This window comes from Takifugu flavidus, chromosome 21 (genome assembly GCF_003711565.1).
Source record: "Takifugu flavidus isolate HTHZ2018 chromosome 21, ASM371156v2, whole genome shotgun sequence".
Classification (NCBI taxonomy): Eukaryota; Metazoa; Chordata; class Actinopteri; order Tetraodontiformes; family Tetraodontidae; genus Takifugu; species Takifugu flavidus.
In genome coordinates, this window is record NC_079540.1 from 3631756 (window position 1) to 3655425 (window position 23670).

General features: G+C 46.0%; 1 protein-coding gene across 5 annotated transcripts in view; it reads left to right on the forward strand.

The window, feature by feature from the left end:
• Nucleotides 1–14949: 14949 nt before the first annotated feature.
• The window catches only part of col16a1 (collagen, type XVI, alpha 1), a 42656-nt gene continuing 33935 nt past the window's right edge, over nt 14950–23670 (forward strand). For 3 of the 5 annotated variants that reach the window (XM_057020433.1, XM_057020436.1, XM_057020437.1), the window contains exons 1-2: nt 14950–15206; nt 19129–19239. In XM_057020433.1, coding sequence (XP_056876413.1) covers nt 19164–19239 — 76 coding nt within the window. In that variant the 5' untranslated portion in view covers nt 14950–15206; nt 19129–19163. Of the gene's footprint in view, nt 15207–15956; nt 16036–16134; nt 16155–19128; nt 19240–23670 lie in introns of those variants that run through there. The other 2 variants (XM_057020435.1, XM_057020434.1) reach the window with 2 other exon arrangements.

Consider the following 23670-nt stretch of genomic DNA (forward strand, 5'->3'; position numbering starts at 1 on the left):
GATGGACAATGACTCTGATCTATGTGTACAAGTGTGTGCTTGTCCTACAACAACCCCCCCCCCCCCCCCACCACCACCACCACCACCAAAAAAAGAGAGCGCCATATGGATGTTTGTAATAACTGCCTTATTTGTATGCAAAATGAGCCACTGATGTTGTTGCTGCTGTGGATAACTGGACTCTCCAGCACCTTACAGAACTTTATATGTGGTGATTATGGTTGGAGAACATGCAGAAGAAAAATATCTGAACTGGACTGTGAGTGGCCCCTGAGGTACTTTAACTGAACTGTTTTCCACAACAGCCACGCTAACAACGCCTATCATCCCTCTTGCTGATGACCTTGACCTCATACGAATATAGTGCCCAACATTATGAGAGATGAGCCAGAGTCCAGGCTGCAGCTTATGTAACACTTCGGCAGGCTGATAGAGCAGGTGTCATCTGAAGTGGTGCTTCGTGATTTCCTGGTCATCCATCCTCATCTCTCTTCTTTTAACGGTGTGTGGATCAAACAAGCTTCTGTGTATGTTTGACTTGGATTTTTTTTTTACCTCATTAAATGAATGTAATCATAAATAAGTGTTGGAACTATCAGGATAGTTCACAAGGGCATGTGCAACAGCGGATTCTGATAAATACAATCCTAAGTGACCCCCCCCACACACACACACACACACACACACACATTTTCCGCACATAATACCCCGAGAAGCTAAGGTGAGGCCGGCTGATACTCTTTAAAGTCTGATGAAAAGGAACCACAGAAATACAGCTAAAATGAACCACTACGCGTTTCCTGCCCTCCGATACCCGCTAACCTGGGAAGAAGGAACACAGCAAGCGGGCTGCCTGAAACCTGCAGGATTTTCAAAATGACTTCAGATTGATGACGCAATTTATTCTGGATGCGAGAAATGTTCACATTTAAAAGCTGCACAAGTCTCCAAATCGCACGCTCATCGTGTGACTGGAGTGTTCAGAGGCGATCATCCCCCAGTTCAAATAAATGGGTCCCTGACGCTTGTAACTAAGATTGATTTGTTTACCGGGTCCTTGCAATTGGCGCTGTTGTCACACAATTGGCAGTTTAGGCTTTAATCCAGCAAGTGTGAGTTCAGGCTTAAACCTTTCATCCCGCGGTATTTTTCTGGCTTGATGGAAATGGAATCGTGCCAGTGTCATCACAGCGGGAACTGTTCCAAAGCACTTGGATGGTTGCTCCGGGGTGACGCACATTCACCACATAACCCCCCCATCGGGGTACAGGAGGTATGGTAATGTGGGGAATGGTGAATGCTGAGTGTCTGGGAACTCTCTGGGAGTGTGTGATGGGCTCCGTGTGTGTGTGCAGATGCTCTCTTGGCCACCATCGCCATCACTGAGCGGCGGCGCGTGACACGGACCAGCTGTGTGTGCGCCCGCTGCTGCTGAGAGATGAGGCCTGAGCCTGGGAGACGAGGAGGGAGAGCTGGGGAGGAGGTGGATGAGGGGACAGAGGGCGGTGAGACGGTGAGGGACGGCAGTGCCACAGCCAAGGAGACATCCATCATGAAGGTAAGATGAAACACATTTAACACACGCTGCCCACACGTACTGCAACATAACCGCGCAGACAAATCCATTATCCTGACCTCAGTGTCATGTTCAGTGTGTGTGTGCGTGTGTGGGTATGTGCATGCGCTTGTGTCTCTGACAAATTGTGTGATGCCTGTAGATGTGCAGCTCCCTGGGAGAAATAAAAATCTGCCACTTGTCATATTGTCATGGTGACCGTAGGAAGAGCCATGAATACAGCAGTGATCTATTTCATGGAGGTGTGCGCGTCCTCACAGTTACAACATTCCCAATACCAAAATCCTCGTTCTATAGCCAAATGGGTCGATGATTGTGTTTGATGTCCATTTCTCTGCCCTGGTTCCACAATTACAAAGGACTGTTTGAGGGTTGACACATGATTTGGGGTTGAGGTTATAATGGGGTTTAGGTAAGAATTTGGATAAGGTTACGATTTGTGAGTTGGATTCAGTCTAAGAAAGTCCTCACAAAGATAGAAATCTGAGAATGTGTGTTTCTGTGTACTGGCTCACATGGGATGTTACCATCTGTAGGATTTTGTGTCGCTCTTGTCCTTCCACTTTACTTCCTGTCTCTCCCTCATATGGTGTTGACAGACGCCTTCGCCAGTGACGAAGAAAAGCATTATGCATGGATGAAGGTGGGGGAGAGGTGGGTGTGGGGATGAGATTACTCCTGTGCCAGAAGATAAATGCATTTTCTCCACTTGCCTCATTCTCTGCCCCCACTTTCAGTCGCTCCTTCCTCCCTGCTAATTTCACCTCCCTCCATCCGCCTGCAATATTTCCGCTCCCGCCGCCATGGAACGACAGGATGCTCTGTCACGCCGTTTGGGACGTCACCTGTCAACCGAGGGACAACAATGGCTGGCAGGAAGTGCACCCGGGCAACATGAGACGTTCCACCTCAACTCGCTTCCATCTTTTTTTAAATCCCATTAGGGGAAGTCTGCAGTCTCTCCCTGCAAGAAGCCAAAGATACTAATTCACTCAAGTCTCTGCTTTTAAAAGGCAACAAATGCACCCTATATGGCTGGGCATTAAATTCTTCTAAAAGCCTCTTAGATGAGCTCCATTTATCGATTAATCTGCATGCAGGAAAAGTATTGAGGAGACTTCAAACGGTTGTAAAAGCACATCTTTTGTATATTTGACGCTCTGCATTTTCCAAGCCTTCGCAGGTCTCTTAATGTATATACAGTGGGACGTCTATTTACGAACGTCTCCACATGCGAACTTTTCAGGTTACGAAACGTCTCAACGGGAAAATATTTCCTCTTGTTACAAAAGAAATTTCAGAATATGAAAGGCAAAAATACGCTACCGCTGCTACTCGCAGCTCGCGAAGTTTAGCGAACAGAAACTTGCTTGTAGCTGCTCTGCCACTGGCTATTGCCTAGCATCTTCCTGTCATCCCATTGGCTAGGAGGGACGTCAATATGTACAAGTTTGTTTGTATCCCAGCGTCTTCTTCGTCGTCTTCGGGATTTATAGTTGGTGTTTGAATGTTTGTCCATTAGATGGCGGTGTTACCACAAGTGTTAACGTTGGTTGCTAGTAATGACGGCTAATGTAAGATTAACCTGTAATAAAGTTCATTTTGTTCCTGGAGAAGCCTTGCACTGAATTCCTACATTTATTGTGCGGTAATCTAATTGTAACGTGTATTTGTTACATGTTTTGATGCATTTTTTTTATTTTATTAAAAAAATTATGTCCGTATTTTTGGGGGCTTGGAACGGATTAGGGGATTTACATGGAAAACACGTCTCTACTTACGTAATTTTCAGGTTACGAAACAACTACTGGAACCAATTAATTTCGTAAGTAGAGGTCCCACTGTATTGCTCTTTGCATCTAGCCAACCGTCTTCATACATGTTCTCCCCTTAAAAGGCTGAATTGAATGATTATGTTCTGAAACATGTTTTCCACTTCTTTTCCACAGCCTGACAGGGTCTCCAGATGTGCCGCTTATCTATTTCAGTGAAATGAATATGATATACAACACTGAGGGTTGTTCTTCAATTAGGTCGTCAAACAGGCCTCAGTTCTAGATAATCCCCCTCATTGCTGATATTTAAAGCTCTATATATTTAAAGGAAAAGCCTTGACATCACCAACAATGATGGCTGTATCCCAGTCAGCTCGTCCACTTCCTCCAGATATCACTTGCATGTTTGTACTAGCGTAAATTGCTCTCAAATGTGAGTGGAATATTTTACTGGTCATTGCAGTCATTTTAACCATAGTTATTAACTATTTTTTCATCATTTCAATGGGTTTCATTCATATCCTTTCACGTTCAACAGATATTCAGCAGGATAACCAAAAATAACACACTCCACCTGGTTCAGCAGTGTTTTCCTCATTTGCCTTTTATCTCCTACATATTTACCTCTCTGTGTGTGTTTGCAGGTGGTGCTGTGCAATTGGTGCTGGTGCCACCATCTGTGTCAGTCAGGAGTGGCCTATTTAGGGCAGCTAATTCATCATGGCCTGAGAGCTTACATACGGTACATATAATTATCCCCCAATGCAAACAAGAACCTCGACTGCCGTGATTTATTGTCGCGTCAAGCGAGAGAGGAGATGCTGAAACACGGAAGAGATGGGCCCGAGGAGGAGACCAAGGAAATGAGGAGAGAGGGAGGGAGGAGGAGTGTAGGAAGGAGGAGTTTCATGCGATGGGGACAAAGGTAGAGAGCTGATACAGAGCTGATAACCGCTACTTATTTCTAATCAGGGATTTCCATGGGGACACTGGAGGTTGGCAGGAGGACACTCTGGACAGGTCACCAGGGCAACAGGACTGTGAAGGATCCTCCTACAAGACGACCGCGCTAGCCCCACCACTTGAACCATCCTGGAATCGGGTGTTATTGAATGCTATTCCAGCAGCTCAAAGTCGAAGATCCCATTTTTGTCTCTTTCCCTCTCAAAAGGAATCAGAAAGAATTCCCAAGGTCTTCACTTCTCGATTCAATCAGATCAACTATAAACACTGGGCAGCAGCAGTAGGCTTCCCCGTCGCTGTCAGAAAGATGTAGCTTTGCGCGCTTGTTTTCCCCGATGCCCCCCTGTGCTGAGCTCATTTTAAAACACATCACCGGCCCGCTTCTACGGCGGCGGCTGTATTGTTCGGCTGAAGGCGATGCGATGGCCGTACGAGTGGAAATGAAGAAAAGGGTGGGGGGTTGGAGGATATGAGCGTAACAATGAAAGATTTATAATGGGCAGAAAAAGCAGGCGTTGGCTTTATCAGCCTATTATCAGCTGAATCTCCCCCGCTGACACGTACAACGTCACTACTCAGGTCTGCTCTCTCTGCTCTGTGTTATTTCACTTTCTTTTCAGATCGATGGTTACTTTAGCCAGCATCACCACATGATCCCTTTATATTTACCTGCCCCTGTGCCCACTTCTTTATTCTCATTTCTGTCACTCTCTTCAGCCAGTTCTCTGTCGCTCTTTGCTTTATTGCTCTTGCTGCCCCCCTACCCCCATCCCTGCATGCCATCGTATATCTGCCTGCTCTCTGTAACCCATGAAAGCTCTTAATAAATGGCAGTTCACACCTCTGCCATCTAATCCCCTGACTCACCCTGCATCCCTACTGCTCCTGTCTCCTGTGATCCAACCCCATCTAACCCCCCCTCCCACCATTTCAAACCAGTCCCCTCCTCATTGGGGGAAATCGGGGGGCAAACAGGTTAATGTTCTGGCAGTGTGAGATACACTGATGACATTTCAGTCCAGCATCTGTTTTACTGCAGCTGATTTAAGGAGCGCCGCGTTGCAGTAGGGCAGGGAGGAAAAAGGGGGATGAAAAGGAGGGATGGAGGGAGTGAATAGAAAGTGGGAGCCCAGGGGGATGATGCAGCAAAGGAGAGACTGTGGCCCAGGCTGCTGCGCACACAGCGGGGCTGCATTTGCATTGCCAATAATAGATGGAAGAATGTTAATATGTCGCCCCCAAGTGGCAGGCATCAAAAATATTGGTGGTTCTTGTGGAATGGACATAATATTCTGTCTTCTTTTTGAAATAAATAAATCAGCAGTCCTATTATAGCAGCCGAGCTCTACTGAGGGACTTTAGTATTCTTTCTGGTGTTACTCACCACACCTAAAAGCGACTTTAAAATCCACTATAGGCTGATCCCAGGTGATTTTACAGAATCAATGGGAAAACAGTGAAAGGGAGGGGGCCTCTAATGAGAAGAAACCTGGCCTGACAGTAGAATTGGGGAAAAAAATCTCAATTTTTTTTTTCACGTTTACCAATTAAAACAACAGCAAAGTTAACACAAACATCGACAGCAAGCGGTTGATATGTTGAGCAGCTAGCATATATATATAACATTCAGTGATGTCATATATATATATATATATATATATATATATACAGTATATATATAAGTGGGTGTGTGCGTGTGTGTGTGTGATTTTTTTCCTGTTTTGACCACATCTCACATCAGTTTCTGCCAATGGGCGAAAAAAATATTTTGGAAGGCTGAAATTAACATGAGAAATGAAATTCATTCCAGTGGTAGATGGGAAATTCCAGTCCAATCCCCATGGTTACAATTTTTAATTTCACTTGCATCAGCTCAGCATAGGATGAGTCCACCACCACTTTCTACAATGCAGAACGTGTTCGTGACCTCAAATGTGTCTTCAGGGTGTATTTTTATTAACATAAAGTGAAACTGTTCAGTACACAGCACTGTTCTAAACTCAGTGTTTTGTAAGTGGTGGATGCATTTTGTGTATTCTTTGTTCTGTTTTTCACTATTATAAACTCATGCTTTAGGGTCTCTGTGGATCGGCACTCGGACAAACAACATGCATTTAAACCAATTGTAGTTTTTTGCCAAAATCCAAGAATTAATATTCTGTCCAGACTGTCGAAACAGAATCAAGTCAATAAATGAACTTTTAGAAACTGCCTGAAAATACACTAAAACCCAAACATAAATGGGACCCTCCTTCCCTGTCATGGAAGGGAGGGGGGGGGGAGACCCTGCAGTCTCCAAAAAAAATGCCTGGAAAAAAGTTGATCTAATTTTGGCAACTTTAAAGGAAGTAGTGACAGGTTTTCCAGCTGCACGTTACAAGGTTTGCATGTGTTAGTGTGCGTCTGTTCCTTTTATGCCAAGTCAAGTCAGTTTTGCATGTAAGAGTTTTGATCATTGCAAAATGATCAAATCTGTCAGAAGCTTGGTTTTCCTCTCCCAAGAGGTTCTTTTTATCTATCTATCTATCTATCTATCTATCTATCTATCTATCTATCTATCTATCTATCTATCTATCTATCTATCTATCTATCTATCTATCTATCTATCTATCTATCTATCTATCTAGTTTTTTAATCCACCAGCAATGAGACTCAACCCCCTCCTCTGTTCCCATCTTCCCTACGCCCCCCCTCCCTTTCCCCGTTGGCGGGTGCGAGTGGGAGTGTCTCGCCCTTGATCTCCTCTCCGAACAAACAGCCTGGTAAACATCATGAAACATTTAAGGGAGGCAGAGCAGCCTTTTCTCTAATTTACGCCGGCAAACCCGGAGATGCAGGAAAACAGCTGCTCCCAGCGCCGGCCCCTGCAGAGGGATTCCACCTCATGTGTGTGCCCGTGCCCTGTATGTACCTTTACAAGTGTTGGATTTTTGACAGGTGCACGCCAGAGACCTGGAGACCTGGCACGCCAGCGCGTTATTTTGTGTCAGCGTGTGGCGCGAACAGCTTTTTGTGTTACAAGTTGGAAGTAATTTGCAATGAGCTGATGCTCTTCTGCTTGTGAAAATCGAGCACCGGAGCACACGTTGGCATATGTGGGTAGATTAGTCTGTTTGGCAAGCGCCTCACAGGGACGGAAGGGAACAAATGAATGGATTAGAATCACAACTCGCTCAGCTGGAGGTCTGAGTCAATGCCTTGTGCTGAACAAAACCCTCTTCCCCGATTCCTGCTAGGCCTGGCTCAGGAGACCGCCTCGTGCTCAACATTTATAGTTATTTGTAAAGCTGGATTGACTCTGTGGTCGGACAAATACAGCGAAAGCTGCCTTGAGATTGCACCAGTAAACTGCACATCGGTGCCTCCCCGATGTCATTTCCTCTCCTTGGATGGAACAGGTTGAGCCAAGGGACTGCTGAGCATATGGTTTCATCCATTATTTTACCTCAAAATCCACATTTCCTGGTGCTCACATCTGAAGTCAGCGCGGCGTTTCTCTGCGTTCTGCTGTGAACTATCCATTCAAGTCCGTGAATAATGAATTAGGGCGTGTAGCCTCTTACTATTTTAATAAAATGTATCAAGCGGAACAGCTTATTCAGTGATGTCATGGATAATTAGCCGTGCTGCCCAGACCACCTTCATGCAGTAATCTTCCGAGGCCTGACCCGTATTCTATTTATCCTCACCTCCCTCCCCACTCATCTGTCACTCCATCTTCTCTGATGCCCTGTTTTTCTCATCTCATCCCTCTCTTCTCTTTCCCTTTTCTTGAGAATCTCTCAATCTCTCAAGTGTTTGGCTCAGAGAACTTATGCTTTCAGAAGCATGTTGAAGAGTCCTTCATGAAAATAAACCAGCTTAAGCGGGTGATCCCATGTAGAGACAATTGGCCACGGCGACACTGGGACCCCCCCACCGTGCCACATGGAAAATGACGGAGTAAATTTTTGGAAAGGTGAGATTCAAGGCGCCTCCATCGATGAAACGTCTTAAAATCCAAAGCCAGCGTGACTCCTTAGGAATAATACATTGTGTATCAGCCGAGCATTGCAGCAGTGCTGTGTGGGCATCGGTGTAAGCCACAGCACGGCAGCTACTTACACCACGATCGATACTACTAGGCCCTGTTAGAAAGGAATCGATCAGCTTAGGACTTGATGTGGAACAGTCTTGTTCTATATCTCACTTTCTCTGTCTGTCTCCCTCCATCGGCTCTCTCTCGCCATCTCACACATCATTGATTTCAGGCAGTGATAGCAGTGGCATATCTTCTTTGTAAAGGTGAAGAGGTCGACGAAGAGCCCCCTCGGAGACTTTTAATTACCAGGACAAGGTGAGGGACGGGGCTCAGCTTAGGAGAATTGCTCCATCCTGGGAGAATCTGCACAAGTAGGCCGGAGATGACAGGAAGATACAGGCTCCTGTTCATCGGCAAAGACTTCAAACCGTAAATATCACCTGTCGACCTTACTGCTTGAGAGGGTGGGGACGATGCTGGCACCCCTCCACCACAGGTTCTAGTTAATCTGGAGTAATTGCAAGGACCAGTGATGCATGTAAAAGTGAGATGGGGTGTGTGCGTGACTCCACACTGACAGTTGCTAATGAAATGGACCATCTCCCACTGCTGGTTCCTGTCTGGGCTGTAATGAAGGGCAGAAACACTTAACACAAATTCTACAGTGTTTAGCATATTTAAGAAGAATGAAGAAATAATGGAACGTTTTTCACACAGAGGGGGGAAATAGTTAATGTTGAAGGTTTGGAATGACACCAGGGATGTTTTTAGAGAAGAAACTACCTATATTCTAATTTCTTTACAAGCCGTGCAGCTGCTGTGGCTGCTTTAAATAATCAGACCTCTGATTTTCTCCTAGAGAAATCATTGTACGTTAAGTGAAGTCCTAGAAAAAAAACTATTTTTTTTATTGCATCTTTCAGCAAAATTGTTTCAGGGCACATGAGCATCAAGGCCAACAAACAAAGCATCACTGGCAAGAAAAGCTCTTTTTTAAAAGAAAGAAACCTTGAACAGGACCAGGCTCATGCTGATAGTTGGGTAAAGGAGGAGAGAGAAGAGGAGAAAGGGCAGGAAGGAGGAGTTGTGCTGATCATGTCATGTGATCAAACACACTAGTCGTGAATGTGCTTTTGCATCAGCACCTTAGGGTGCAGCTGAAGGTCATCGAGGTGTAACCCCATCCTGAACAGCTCTACAAATGTTCTTCCTGAGATTAGACACAAAACATTGTGAAGGTGGCAATGATGAATCGTTGAGTTCAGCAGGTGCACTCTTGGTACCATCAGAAGAAGAAGCAGGCCAGCTCGGTCAAAAGCAAAAAGAATGCCGGGTGAGTGTTTTAAGAGAATGAATCTTGGGAAAAAAATTGTAAACATATAGCAACCGCCGCCAAACCAAACATTTTTCAAGTGGTATATAAAGTTGTACAGTATTCAATTCCAACTTTTTAAAACCTCTCAGTGTTGGCTGACGGTGCTTGACTTCCTTTATATTGTTGTTAGTAGAAATTTGACTGCAAAACAAGCCAAAAGCTAATATCTTCATTAGGACCAAGCCAACGTTTCCCATTGCAATAATTCTAATGAAAGTGATCAGAGAAACTTTACTGAAAAGAGATGAGTTTCCCCGACACAACTGGTATTTTTTGCAAGGCCTGTAAGTGTGTGAGTGGTGGTTAGCGTAGGCTTGTGTTCCTGTACGCAATGTCTTGTTCGCAACATTAAATAAATCCACCGCTAAAAGCCTCAGGCACAGGCAGTCTTAGCTTCCCTCTCGACCGGCCTCTCACTGCTTCTACTTTTATAGACATAGCAACCAATTTGTAGAAGAACTTCAGTTTTTGTTCGGTGTTCTTTTTTTAATGAAATAAATGACAGTGCAGAGTCTTCCAAATCACTTTCAAACCCTGTTCTGTTGTGATGTGGACATCAGTCTCTCATCAAAAGTGTTGGGCACCTTTCCTAATGAAGACCCAAAGAGCATTTCGATTTTCTAAACATTAAATATGTTGCAACACGAAAAAGTTGAGACACGTTGAACAGCATGTGCTGATACAAGACGACTATACCCCCCGTGTTTGTGTCCTCATCACTTTCCATCCTCAGAGTTTTCCCCTTCTGCAACATTTATCATTAGGCTGGCAGAAATAGGTGAAACCAGGAACATCTAACGCCTTCGATCAGCAGACCTGCTGATGCTCGCAAGCCCCCCCAAAAACAAACCTGTTAATGATCTCTGGAAGAGATAGAAGCTTTATATCTTGCTGAGGCCAATTAGCTATGGATGTTGCAGGTTGCTGTTGAGATAACAAGCCTTGCAGGGACAGCGCGGGGCTACCACCAGAGCTATATGTTAATGAGCCAAGGCATTCATTAAACCTGCCACCGCAGGCTGTCAGAAGTATCCCAAAGCCCTGTTGTGCTGCATTTACCTGGTGGACAGTCCAATTAGCATAAAAGCCTCTGACTTTGGGATAATTTCTATCTCCACTGTTTATTTTAACATCTGTACATGCGGATTTAACCAGTCTTAAACTCAAACCTAAATAAAGGTTTAAATAAAGCCTTACTCACGTACTCTGACGTGTCAAATACAACTTTATGGAAGTTTAGGATGTGGTCCCAGTCTCCACGTCTGCTACTAGAGTATGTTAATACAGATTGATTGAGACCCTGGCAGTGTTATGTTTTTTTATGACTTCCTCTAATTAGCAACGAAGCTGCCAGAGGACACGCAGCTGCCTCTGATTCCTGTTTATGTATAAGCTCGTAAAACTCCTCTTCATTGTCGAGCAGTTTTTCTTCTCCTTGTCCAAGTCAGGGTGCGCTCTTGCATGCCAAAGCCTTTACCTGCGTCTGCATGACGTTATTATAGCAGGCGAGTGTTTGAACACTGTATAGCACACTTGGGAAAGTAGATTTTCGAGTCTTCGGTGATGCTAAAAGGTAAGATATATTCCAAGTGTGTCAAAGTGTGGAAGAAGGTTCCTCAGCGCTTGCCTGTGCAATAGAAAATTTAGAGAAGAAATTTAGACCTCCCTTAGATTTTGAATCGATAAGCTTCCAGCACTGGTTCCTCGGGGAACTCTTATTGCCCCTCAAAATATGTATTAATGATCCCCAGAATAACAAATCTGTTTACATTGTGTCCCAACTTTTCCTTGGATGCTGTATGACGGGACGCCAAAGGGGAAATGGAAGTCTGATCGAAATATCTAATCAGCTGACCAATTCACATTCCCTTGTTTACTTGCTAATTAATGTTCTTTTGCCTCGCAGGCCAAAAACAACACGGCCAACATTCATCTTCAGTAATGCATTTGGATATGGCAGTGTCTCCCACTTGGTCCATCACCTTCTACATAATTGCCTTTCAGAGAATCAATCCTAATGACATCCTTGCTTTAAGTGTATCTCTTTTATTCATGTGATGGCTTATCCTTAGTTCAAAAGTCCATCCAAAGTCATCGTGCCTCCAATCATTTTTGGCCAAATCCCACAGCTTCTTCTCGAGGCGGAACCGCCAAATGCTGCTGTAGTTTGCTGGATCATTGTCTGTCTTTGCCTGTGCATGTCTGTTTCTGTAGTGGCTCATTGTGGATCAGTTTTTGGACACACACACACACACACACACACACACACACACACACACACACACACAGAAACAATTTCAACAACATCTCATTAGCAAGGTATCTGCAAATTTGTGAACTGAAATTTCTCAAAACGCCTACAAACCATTGTCCATATTTGAAATTAAATCATATTGTTGAGCCGAGTGTTGCTTTTATTCTTCTTGGAGTGGAAACACAAATGAGCCACTTAGCGTAAAATCATAAAACTTCAATTCTGTGGCCCGATGGTTGGATAGATCCTGATAGGCAGCAGTTCCTTGGTTAGACAGGGATAAAACATACATCCATGTACATACATAAGCGCCCTTTTGCAGAGAAACACAAAATAGAGATGCACACGGTGCACATGGGGAGAAGCAGCGCAACCCTGAAGGCAATCATTCCAACAACAAAAGTTCTCTGTGTTCCATCTAATGCACCACATATTAAGTCTACTCAGAAAATTTCTGCCTTGGAAGTGGGAAACTCTCATAACTGTTGGTTATGTGAGCCACACGAGTGAGAGGAGAACAAGAGTTGCTTCCAGACCAGAGTGGAAAATTACTGCGGCAGCTCTTGTCCATCCTCTGCAGCTCTACACAACTTTTCTTCTCCCTCTCCTTATTTGTCTCTTTGTACTTCTCCTCTTCCCTTCTCTCTCATTAGCCTGTGTCAGCATATTCCAGCCCCCCACCCCCCATTTTGGATGGAAACACTGAGCAGGGCTCGGAAAATTAAAACGCTGCCATTCTGAGTGCATTTGTCCAAGGAGGTTCCACATGCTTGTAGTCATTGTGAGGGATGAACAAATTCTTCTCTTTTTTCACCAGAATTTCCAGTCCTCTGTTTCCTCTTTGTGGTTTTTTCGCATCAAAACCAAATGAATCGGGGGGGACGGAGGCTGCCGCTTCCTGTCAATTCCTGCTTTCTCTGCAATGGTGGGACTTCATTCCACAGCCTATTGAGGCAATAATCCAGAGCAGCGGACTGAGGTACCCCACGCTGGCACACGTTCGAACTCACGCTGCGGCCGACGCTCAGTAATATTATCGGTCAGCAAGAGCCGGTGTTGGGCATTAAGTCGATTTACTGGTACGCACCAGTTTATGGAGGCTGTTAAAACCTCTCCAAACAGAGGACCTGCATGCTAAATCAGCCGTGTGTGGTGGACTGTGATTGGTGCTGCTGCCCCTCTATAAGTGCCTCTCTCTTTCCTCATTGATTGACTGATTTCTATCGGCACTCATGCTTGAAATAGAATCCAGAGTTCTGTCTGCTCTGACCGTGTTCTCTCTTCGCCAGCGTGCGCGTCACATTCTCAGCGCGCACGCGTGAAAGTTTGCCGATTTCTCCTCAGAGGTAAATGCAAAGAAAGGAGAGCGGGTTACCCCCCTTCTGTCTTGGTCCACTCCCCCCTTTCAGAGCTCCGATGCTCCTCCATCCCTCATCCTCTTAGGGGAGCAGGAGAGCATGGCGTGGAAGATAAAAAAACAGAACCAATAAAGATGCTGCCAGGATCCATCCTCTCCCCACTCCTCACACAGTTACTGGGGGAGAGAAAGAGCAGCGTGCTTGGTAGAGAGGAGATTTGGGGAGGGCGAGACAAGAGGAGTCCAGCTCCACTCAGAGTGGAGAAGATAGTGGTTGATAGGATGCAGGAGAGATCTATGCTATATTCTCCTCCTCCTCCCTTCTTTCCCTGCCACTGATGTCTGTCGGTCCTGGAGGACCCCCTAGAGGGCTTCACAACAGGTGCAACCCTTTCAGGACAACAAAAAGCTCTTTCCTGATCACACAGAGCTGCTTGTCTTTAATTACAGGACCACGAGAGCACTAAGACTTCAAAAACCCACTTCATTCCAAGATCAGCGTATCCTGAGCTAAATACAAACCAGGTGTGGGCAAAAAAAAGCTCCACTGAGCCTGTAACTCAGTGGAAAATCCAGGCCTTGAATAAACCCTGAAACGTTTCAGACCACCATGAAGTTCCTCCTGATCTCGATTTAGTTCCACCAGGTAAGAATATGAATAGATCACTGATTTAGATCAATCTTGAAACAGCAGTCAAATGCTGCTGCCCACCACACAGCCCTGAGCTCTGAGGAACCAAAGGAGATGAGCACGGTGTTCTCTGAATGTGGCTCTCACCAGGACTCGGAAACAGCATCTTTTCAGAATCTGTACCAATGACCCTTCAAAATAATTGGATCTTTTTTGTCAGTGCTTCGTCTTTGACACACAGACCCACACACAAAAATGCATGCGTGTGTGACCATGAGGGAAAAGTCCTTCCCATCATGTGCTGTTCTCCCCTTCAAAAAACAAACACCCCCCCCCCCCCCAGCTTCCTAACAAACCCTCTTGCATTCTTTCCTGTTTATCCTCTGCCTGAGGTGACAGGTGATGGGAAATAGCCAGACCAGAGTGGACCGTGACGAGGATCCAGAAAGGGAAGAATCGTCGGTGTGATGAGAGAGAAGGAGATCCAAATAGTTCTTTATGCGCCTCCTAAACTATTTACTTACTGACAATAAAGGCCAAATTTATGTGTCTCTTAAACCCAGCGCTTCGGAACGGTGGGGGGCTACGGCCAAGGGCCACTTTATGGATTAGATTCAATAAAATCCAGTGGTAAAACAATATGGAGGCGGTGGTCTCAGCCATCACTCACCCGGCAAGTGTGACAGAGACCACGTTCATTAATTTTAATAGACTGAATTCTTCTCAATAACAATCCAGCCTGGTTGCCATTACCTCCATTTCTTGTCATAATATGGTTCTCAGAGTCCTCCACACCCCCTCCAGCAGAGGGTGAGGGTGCGTGTGTGTGTGTGTGTGTGTGGGGGGGCAAGGGTGAGAAGCTTGGCACAGAGATTAGAAGGATGCCCCAGGCGCTTTCTGCAGCCGCGTGGACAAAACGGTGAAACGGTGCCATTCCACGTTTGGGAGGGAGGAGAAGAAACAGGAAGAGAGTGGAAGAAAGTCAGGAGAAGGGAGGGGAGAAGGAAAGCAGGGGAGGGGAAAAGTTAGACACAGACAGTCCCGCTGCAACTTTTCTCTTCTCTCCTTGTCCATTCTGGAAGAAGCCCCAAAGAAATAAAAGAGGAGAGGAGGAAAAAAAAACTCTCCACGTCGGATTATAATCGCGGTGCGTTTCCAACGCGACGTCGGATTCCTGGTCCCTTGGAACCCCCACTGCACGTTTCTTTACGGATTAATGTGGTCCTAAATTAGTGGATTTACCATCAGCAGAAGGTAGGGCTCTTTGTGGACTTTGCTGGCGTGTGGGGGAGTCATTGCTGCAGCGGGAGCGCGGAAGCCGAACTTTTCTCTTTATTTATTTATTTGTTGTTTCTGCAGCTGGTTTCAATGTTTGACGCTGCAGGTCAGAGGGGAGCGCTGCTACAGGCTGCAGCCATCGGTTCACCTGTATATCACTGCAGTCACAACCGCTGACACTTGCAGGAGCCGACGGTGTTATCGGGACTTTTAATTCGAATTATTTGAGACGTTACGATTTCAAGTCCGTTTCTTGAACCAACAATCGCGCTGCTTTATTTCTTTACTGGGTCGGTGTAGCTGCTGGAAGGGGTCTTCCCCCTCTGGATTATTACCAAACATTATGGTCTGGCTTGTTGCTGTGGAATTACAGCCGCAGCCCCCTCCCACTCCACCCCCTCCTGTCTCCTGGAAGGGGACCCTACTGGGTCACTGCTTTGTGCACATCCTTCAGGAGATCTGAAAAACCTCTGCACCCACAAATCAAACTTCTTTAACCTAGGTCACAAAAGAAGGGGTGAGGGGGGCTTAAAGGCACATCTGCTTTCCTCATGACTCAAGAGTGCTGGTTTTTGTATCCTGTCTGTGCAAAGGTTTTTTTTTAAGGTTTATCCAGAGCAAAGGTGACGCAACCATTGCACAGATCCCGCCAACTTAATTCCCAAATCCGGGGAATAAAACATGCGTAGCTGCTTGTCTTTTATGCTCTTTCTCTACCTGTTGCAGGCTGAACGTGCGGTGTTTGGCTGTAGGGTCAGGAGGATCCGTTTGGTTCTCTGCCCTCTCACGGTGGGCCCGCGGCGACGTGCGTCACCTACTTGACCCGTTGCACTTCGATGTGAGTGGCGCTGCGGCTGCGTCTAAAGCAGAAACATGAATTAAAGACAGAAGAGGCATTCAGTCACCTTTGAGTGACTGAAGGAGGCAAGTGCTGGGGGGCAAAGCGGTACCACTGGCGCTGCGCGCGTCAATTCAGATCATGTTTCTTTTCGCACATCAAAACGTGTCAGCGGAGTTGTCAAAACCGACCACGCAGGCAGAATCGAGGCTGCGCTTTTAACGTTTCCTCATGAGTCTGGAACTGTGCTGGCCCACAACTACTCAAAGAAATGCACTGAACACTGCCCAGAATGCTGGACTAGTGAGGACGAGTGAGGGCTTGCCCTGCTCTCTGCCATACAGGACGGTTTCCATCGCTTCCAGTCAGCAGACATCAGGCGTGTTGGTGGACGCCTCGGGCTGTTTTCATTTAATTCCCTCTGCCACTAGAGTCGGGATTCAACGTGCACTCATATGAGAGATAATCACATATTGTTCAGTTTTGATCTTCAGATAACACCTACATGAAGGGAAGACCCAAGTGGCCTATTGGCACAATTCACGTCTACGTGCGCTACAGCTGATGCCTGTGCAACCGTGTGTTAGTCCTAACAAGAACACTGATCTTCTACTGATCTTGGCTGACACTTCAAAGATCACATGGCGTTGACACGCGTGGTCTACAAACATCTTTTTCCCATATGTCGGCCCCGCATTAACTTGTCTCGCCGTGTCAGACTTCATGCTCCGGCTGCGTGACAGCGTGTTTGCGTCTCTTCCAGCGGCTCGCCCAAGTAACATTAGCTAACGTCGACGGGAAGCTCGCGTCTAACGGTTACGTTCCAGTCAACTTGGGCTCTGGAGAGAGGAGGAGAGGGAGGGAGCACAGTCTCCGAAGGAATCATCCGCTGTGACCTCTCAGACGGATCAAGAGGTTTGTCTTCAGAGTGCGGACTTCAAACACACTTGCTTGTGTGTGTGTGTGTGTGTGTGTGAGCTGCAGAGGGGTAAATAGGGAGCAGAGCCTCTCTGCACTACACAGCACCATCTGTCCATCAGTCTTCCACCACAGCCTAGACAGCTGCGAAGGCAGCGAACCCTCCAGTCATTGACACATTTATGGCGAGCTGTCCTGTATAAGCAGAGTCGCTGAGGCAGCGGGCTACTGATTCACCGTTGTTTAATCATCCATGTCTGGTTGGCTAATAAGCGGCTCCCTTGTCGAGCCACAGAGGGGACGCGTCTCATTTAACTCTGTCAGAGTGCGTTCCTCTAAATGGGCGGGTGTTGGGGCCTGCTCGTTGCATCCGTAAGCGGCGCCGATGATGAGATGCGCGACAACAAAATTGCCCAGCACTAAACACAAATTACCTCCACTGGAAGATATGACAGCGTCAGCGCTGCGCCGCGCTCGAGCTTAAGCCAAGAACAAAAAGGCTGATCAGAGACATCCAATACACAGCGTAGTCGCTGCATTTTCATATGTCGGCGGCTGTTTTTTTTTTTGGATAAAAGCTGTGCAGTTAGCATCTTTTTCCCTTTGGTTTCCCTACAAACGGAGCCCAGACAGCGAGGAGCCGGCGTGCATTACTTCAGTCAGATGCTCCTTCAAGCGGTGGGATGAACCGGACTGTCGACATACATTAATGCCCAGTGTGAACTTATGGTAGGAGCCATATTCCAGGTGTTGCAGGGCTGTCGTGTTGGCTGGAGTTCAGGCGCGTCACTCACAGCCTCGGTTACCCATTGCATGTCCATCTTAGAGGTCTAATGTTCTTTACCCAGGTAGACAAAAAAATCCACAGAAAATAAAAGCAATGAGGTGCTTCTCCCTCCAGTTTGCGTTCTCCGGACATGCATTATGCACCTTTGTATTGTGTAATAGTGGCTGCAGCTGCACCACGCCTGAACGCAGCCAATGAAGACTTTATTTGACCCTCCACCTGTCCAGCTGAGTTATTTCCAGCCTGTTCATCCCGCGCCGCTCTTTCAGACGCCAGCGTCACTGGCGCGCACTTCCTCCACCATCCTCTCTTTCCCAGCTGCCGCACCGGTCGGGACGGGTCGACAGTATTCGCATCACGTCCACGGCCATCCGGCAGTCCAGTCGTGTGCCCCCTAGGGGGAGGGAAGCGGGGTCATTTATGCAGGTAGACCGGACAGGTGTGTGTACACAGGCCGGGCCCGCTGACCCGTTTCCCTTGAGGACCTCGCTGTACGTGTAAACACTGCAGAGTCTCTCGGCGTTCGCACATGCTGAGGTCAAGCCCAGGTTAGGGGGGGTGGGGGGGGGTGTGTTTATGCTAGTTAGCGTGGGAGGCATTTCAATGTGCTTTTCCGCCAGCATTTCTCCGCAGCTGACTGGTTCAGCGACCGTTGGGGTGGGTACGAACCAGAAGAACAGTGCTTCCTCTCATATGTTAGCAAACCTCTGTGGACTACAGAGGTGCACGACCTCTCGGTAATAATGACTTGGGATGTGCCAAATATTCTTGGCACTATATTCCTTTACTGATTTTATTCATGACACACGTGATTATATCATGCTACTTATGTTAGCTGGCATGGCTAACGCTATATCTCTCCTGCTCAGGGTGTGCTTCTTTTTGGGCCACGTGGAAGCATCTGGCGCTCCAGATGTTTCGTTTCTCTCTCTTGCCTTTGCGGATTAGGGCTTTATTTGTAGCCTCTTATTTTTTGTAGGGACTATTTTCCCAGGATTGATGCGACAAAATCTATATTTACATGTCTGTGTGCGCTCCCGAGTGTCATGTCTGCTCAGTCAAGGGCCAGCCAGATGGAAAGGATAATGACTGTGATCAGACTTTATAGACTGACACTTTATAATGAGAGACATTCTCGTTATTTCATACACCACCAACAAAGACAGACTCGTTCCAAGTAATTAGGACATCATCTATGACTGACTCATAAATATACATGAGCATTTTCTGAGGAGTGACACGTAATGTGCAGCTGCCTGGAATGTTAGCAAACTGGGTGGCATGTTTGTCAAAATATGGGTCAGATTTGACTTTTTGTGACTTTGCGTTTTTTTTCCCCCTCTTTCCTCCTTCAGTTTGTGGCCGAGGTGACGCAAGGGGAGGTGAAACCATGTGGCGTCTCTGCTCGGCTCTCGCTCTGTTGGCCCTCTGCTTCAGACCATGTGACTCACAGACATCAGAGCACGGTGGGTTTCATTTTCCCACCATTGACTTTGTTCCTACGGAGAAAAAAACGTCCTCTGCAGCCAAAACAACCACATGAGGTTTTTTTGTTCCACCTAATACCAGGCAAAAGAATATTCCCTTTGTTAGCCCCCTCGCAGGTTAGCAGACACATAGCGGACACACATCGCAGTGTTTCCACAGCAGAAACAAGAACATCTTTTGCACGAAGCTGGATTAGCTGGAAACTTCCCTCAACCTTGGTATTCCCCCACCCTCACTTTTATGTTTATTGTGTGTTATATGTTTATTCTGGGAACAGAGATGTTTTGTTAACTGTGAACTGTGTCAAATGCTAATTTGCATGCTAATAAACCAGCAGCTCATGATACGGGCTACGGGTATTTGTACTGATTCAAAACGCAGGGAGGGGAATTAGCATGTCACTCATCACATTTTATTTCTTTTATAAATAAAACGGTAGTCCAAACAGGAATATGGCTGACACGACACGATTGTTTTGCTGTCATGTTTCATTTCTTTAGTTTGTAGAAAACTGACACACTAATCACGCTGCCAGTGTGCTCCCCAGGGCCAGCAGTGTGATGCCACTCAAGGGGCCAAACAATTCTCTGTAGCCTGTAGAGCTATGAAGGAAGCTTTGTGGAGGAAAGAGTTCCCTCCTGGGGACCCAGCTGGAGCGTTCCAGATGAGACTGAGTCAGCTTGCCGCTCCCTTGAGTCATTCCCCCCTCGTGCTCGCAAGAAAGTGCTTTCATGAGTTTAGCTGTAACGTTTTGTCACAGCAAGCACCACACACGGGTGCTGTATTTGCTAATTCAGCACAAAGTGTGCCGCAGCTGCACACAGGTTGAAAAACACATCTTTGCACACACACACACACACACACACACACACACACACACACACACACACATAGAGATTGGGGTATATGTACTGCAACCCCCCCCCCTGCAAGTTTTTTGATGTCAGAGGGATTTTAAGATCTCTTAAACATGGCTGAAGGCTACTGAAATGAAAAGTCAGGAATAAAAAACCCATGAAGGAACAATGAACGCAGGTGAGCAGAGGGAGATGAGAAGGAGGAGAATCTCGAGGCCAATTATTCGTACTCTCCATGAAGACTTTATGGGAAAGCATAGATACTGCAAGCCTGTAGTAAGACAGCCTCCCCACCACCACCTTTCCTCCCCCCATGACGAGGGAGGCCGGTAATTTCTTTTCCATGTGTGCTGCAGCAGTGTTCCACGACTATAAAAACACTGTGTCACATGAAAACAAAACCGCATTCTCTCCAACCGACTCACTCGCTTGTCCCTCAACACTTGATTTACTCATTCATTCATCCTCACTTCGTGTTTCTTTGTCCCTGTTCGTTAATGGAGAGCAGCAGTAGGTGAATCAGACCGACGCTTGAAGTATAGAGAGCACTCAATACTGCTTTTAAAGCCCATTTAAAGTCATGTTTACTTGATCAGGACCTCACTCAAGGACCTACCTTTTTCTCCGTAATTGGCAGCTAGATGATACCGTAGTGGACTTTTGGGTATTTCCAGACACGTTGCAGTTTGGCAGAAGGACCCAGTGAATAACTTGTACGCCATTTTCCTTTGAGCACTGATCCAAGCAGCGCATTTGCATGTTGACAGGTTAATTAGCACGGACTATGAGTGCCACTCCAGAATCCCGCTAGTAGCTTGATGTAGCCTTAAAGAGATCCAGCCGTCTTGGCTGAGTTCGCTTCCTCTTTGATGGGCTGTGTTTACATTCGGCCAACGCAGGTAGCGGTGCCACGCTTGCAATCGAGAGGCAAACTGCTTAGTGTTCCCCCAAGTCTGACCGTTTCCAAAAAATTTGTCTTTGGAGCAGCGAGCCACTAAAAACGTACATTTGATCCGTATTGCAAAAAGGTTGCTATGTAAAATCGTGCACATTGACTCTAGCAAACCTGTTAAAGCTAGCAGATTGTAGTCGAGTGATACTCGTACAATACCGGTCATTGTGCACCTCTGAGGGTGCCTTGCAGTTTGCCACCATTTGGTGGCGCCACATGAGACTCACTTTAACTTGGTTACATTTACAGTAAATGAGTGGATAAATGTTTTAAAGTCTTATAAATAACTAAAAATTGTTTATTTTATACTTTTACCCTCATCAAGAAAATTCTCGATTCCTTTATACTCATTAAGCCAAATTAAAAGACGCTGTTTTGGTGAGAAAAAGGTTAACATGAGGCAGGAAGGGAGTGATAACAGCACAGGGCAAAAACCAGATTGAAGCATGTGTCTCTTATTTGCCTTCTCGGCCAAATGAGGCTGACATGGAGGGAACATTCCTGGTTGTTTTCCAGAGATAAAGTTGCAGCACAGAGGAGGGGGGAAGCTTAAAAAGGCCCTTCTTCGGAGACTCGAGCTCACTCATTTCCCTCTTCAAGGTCCACGTTCAGATGTGCAGGCTCGGCCCGACAAATGCGCAAGGTTCCAGCGGCGAACCGTGTGGGGATGTGCTGAGATAAGAGCCTTTTGTGACAAGTTTACAAAGTGGGTTTTTCGCTATTTTCCGATGTTTTGGGCTAGTAGATTTGATGACTAAGCGTTTTTTATCCCTGGAATAGACAAATCAATGAAGTGGGTCAACCCTGTCAAATAAATGGCAGGATGCAGAACTGGTTAATATAAGCTCTCATCGCCAGCAGCCACAAATGCTGAGCAGTCATCTGGCAGCCAATCCAAATGTTACACGCAGCCAAAGGCCTCTGGGCTCAAATCCCACAGACATGAATGACTTTTTAACAGGAGTTCTCTCCTCTGTCTACTGTTTTTATACCTGATATTCCATAATACAGGAACCTGCACATAATTTCCTTATATCCTTTGTCTGTCTCCAAAGAACTGCACTTTCCGCATCGACGACTTGTCTATTCTTGTCTCCTAACAATTACAAACGCTTCCAAACCAGCAACAATTGTTGGGATTTGAAGTTTTAAAAGCACAAAAAAAAGAGCGTCATTGTTAAAAACTGTTGCGATGTTCTCAGGCTGACTAGATAACTGGTCCATCCAGGTCAAATGGGGCCTGTGCCAGTTGGCCCACTGCAGAGAGTCCGCCTTAAAAACTGGCAGAAAAGAGCGGTTTAACTGTTGGTCACCCACCTTTTCAAATCGGTGTGCTAATAATGGGACATTTTGGAATAGTAAGGTAGAGACAGCAGCCACGGTGTGATATTTGATAAGCATCTAGCCATGCTAGCTCAAAAGGCCATCAAAAACAGCGATGTGGGTTCTAAAAGTTCAGCGCAAACTTCCATTGTATTTGGTGGGGATTCAAAAGAAGACAGTTATGACTATTAGCGGGTTTCCTGTTGTGGCTGACTGGTGCGCTCAGTTGACCGTTTATCTTTCCTTTTTGTTTTAAGTCAATTCACAACCAGAATTAAGCTTCGAAAAATGTGCAACGTTGCTCCAAGACAGAGGGAAGGTGACCGAGACCCAACACATCAATATAAAAATCCATTATTTCTTTTCAGTCTGCGTTGAGCCTTTGCTGCGAAACAGCAACGTGTTGCCAAAGACGGGGGTTCTTCAGTACTTTGATCAAAGCAATGCTTGGCATGAAACTCAACAGAACTGTAGCCTAAACTCATTTGAGATGATTTTTCATGACTAGCTTTTCTTCTCTTGGCTTCCCCGTTGCATCGTTTGAGCTTCCTATCTTTTTTCGCTCTCAGCCATCGGGACGCTGTGCCGGGCAGAAACTGGAAAACCCGACTTGTCCTGAAGCAGTCGCTGCGCTCTTTTAAAAGGAAGCTGCGGGACGTCAATAATGAACTTGATAACTGGTGATGAAGCACTAAATGCAATTTCATTCTTTCTTCATCCCACTTCTGTGAAATTAAAATGATGTTATTATTTGAGTAGTTGTACTGTAGATGGCTCCTTTCCCTGCCTTTTGATTGGACACAGCCTGGATTCGGTCATGAAGAATCCGCTGCCACCCAGCCTCTTTTTACTTTTTTGTCCTCTTAAAAAACTATTTTTCCTTCAAATAGACCCAGAATCTGAAAATCTACATTTATTATTACATTTCCAGCATAATGGAAACCTGTTCTCCAATTTCCAGCAGACCTCTTTTGTTAAAACAAAGCACATCAAAGACAATCTCACATACATCAAAGTTCTTCTAAATTAAACCTCTAAATATGGATGTCTTCTTCTCACTTATTGATTTTTTTTTTCACCAGCTGCAGCACAGAGTACAAAATAAATCATCTTTTTAAAAAGTTTGGCTGTCCGTAAGACACTTCCACGTGAAAAAGAGTGCCGGTATATCTTTTTGGGAAAAGCCAGCCCTCATGATACATCCGTCTCAGCCAAGGTCCTCGGCCCCAAAGAGATCAATTAACTGTGGATCACAGTGATTCACAGGGTCTCTGTCT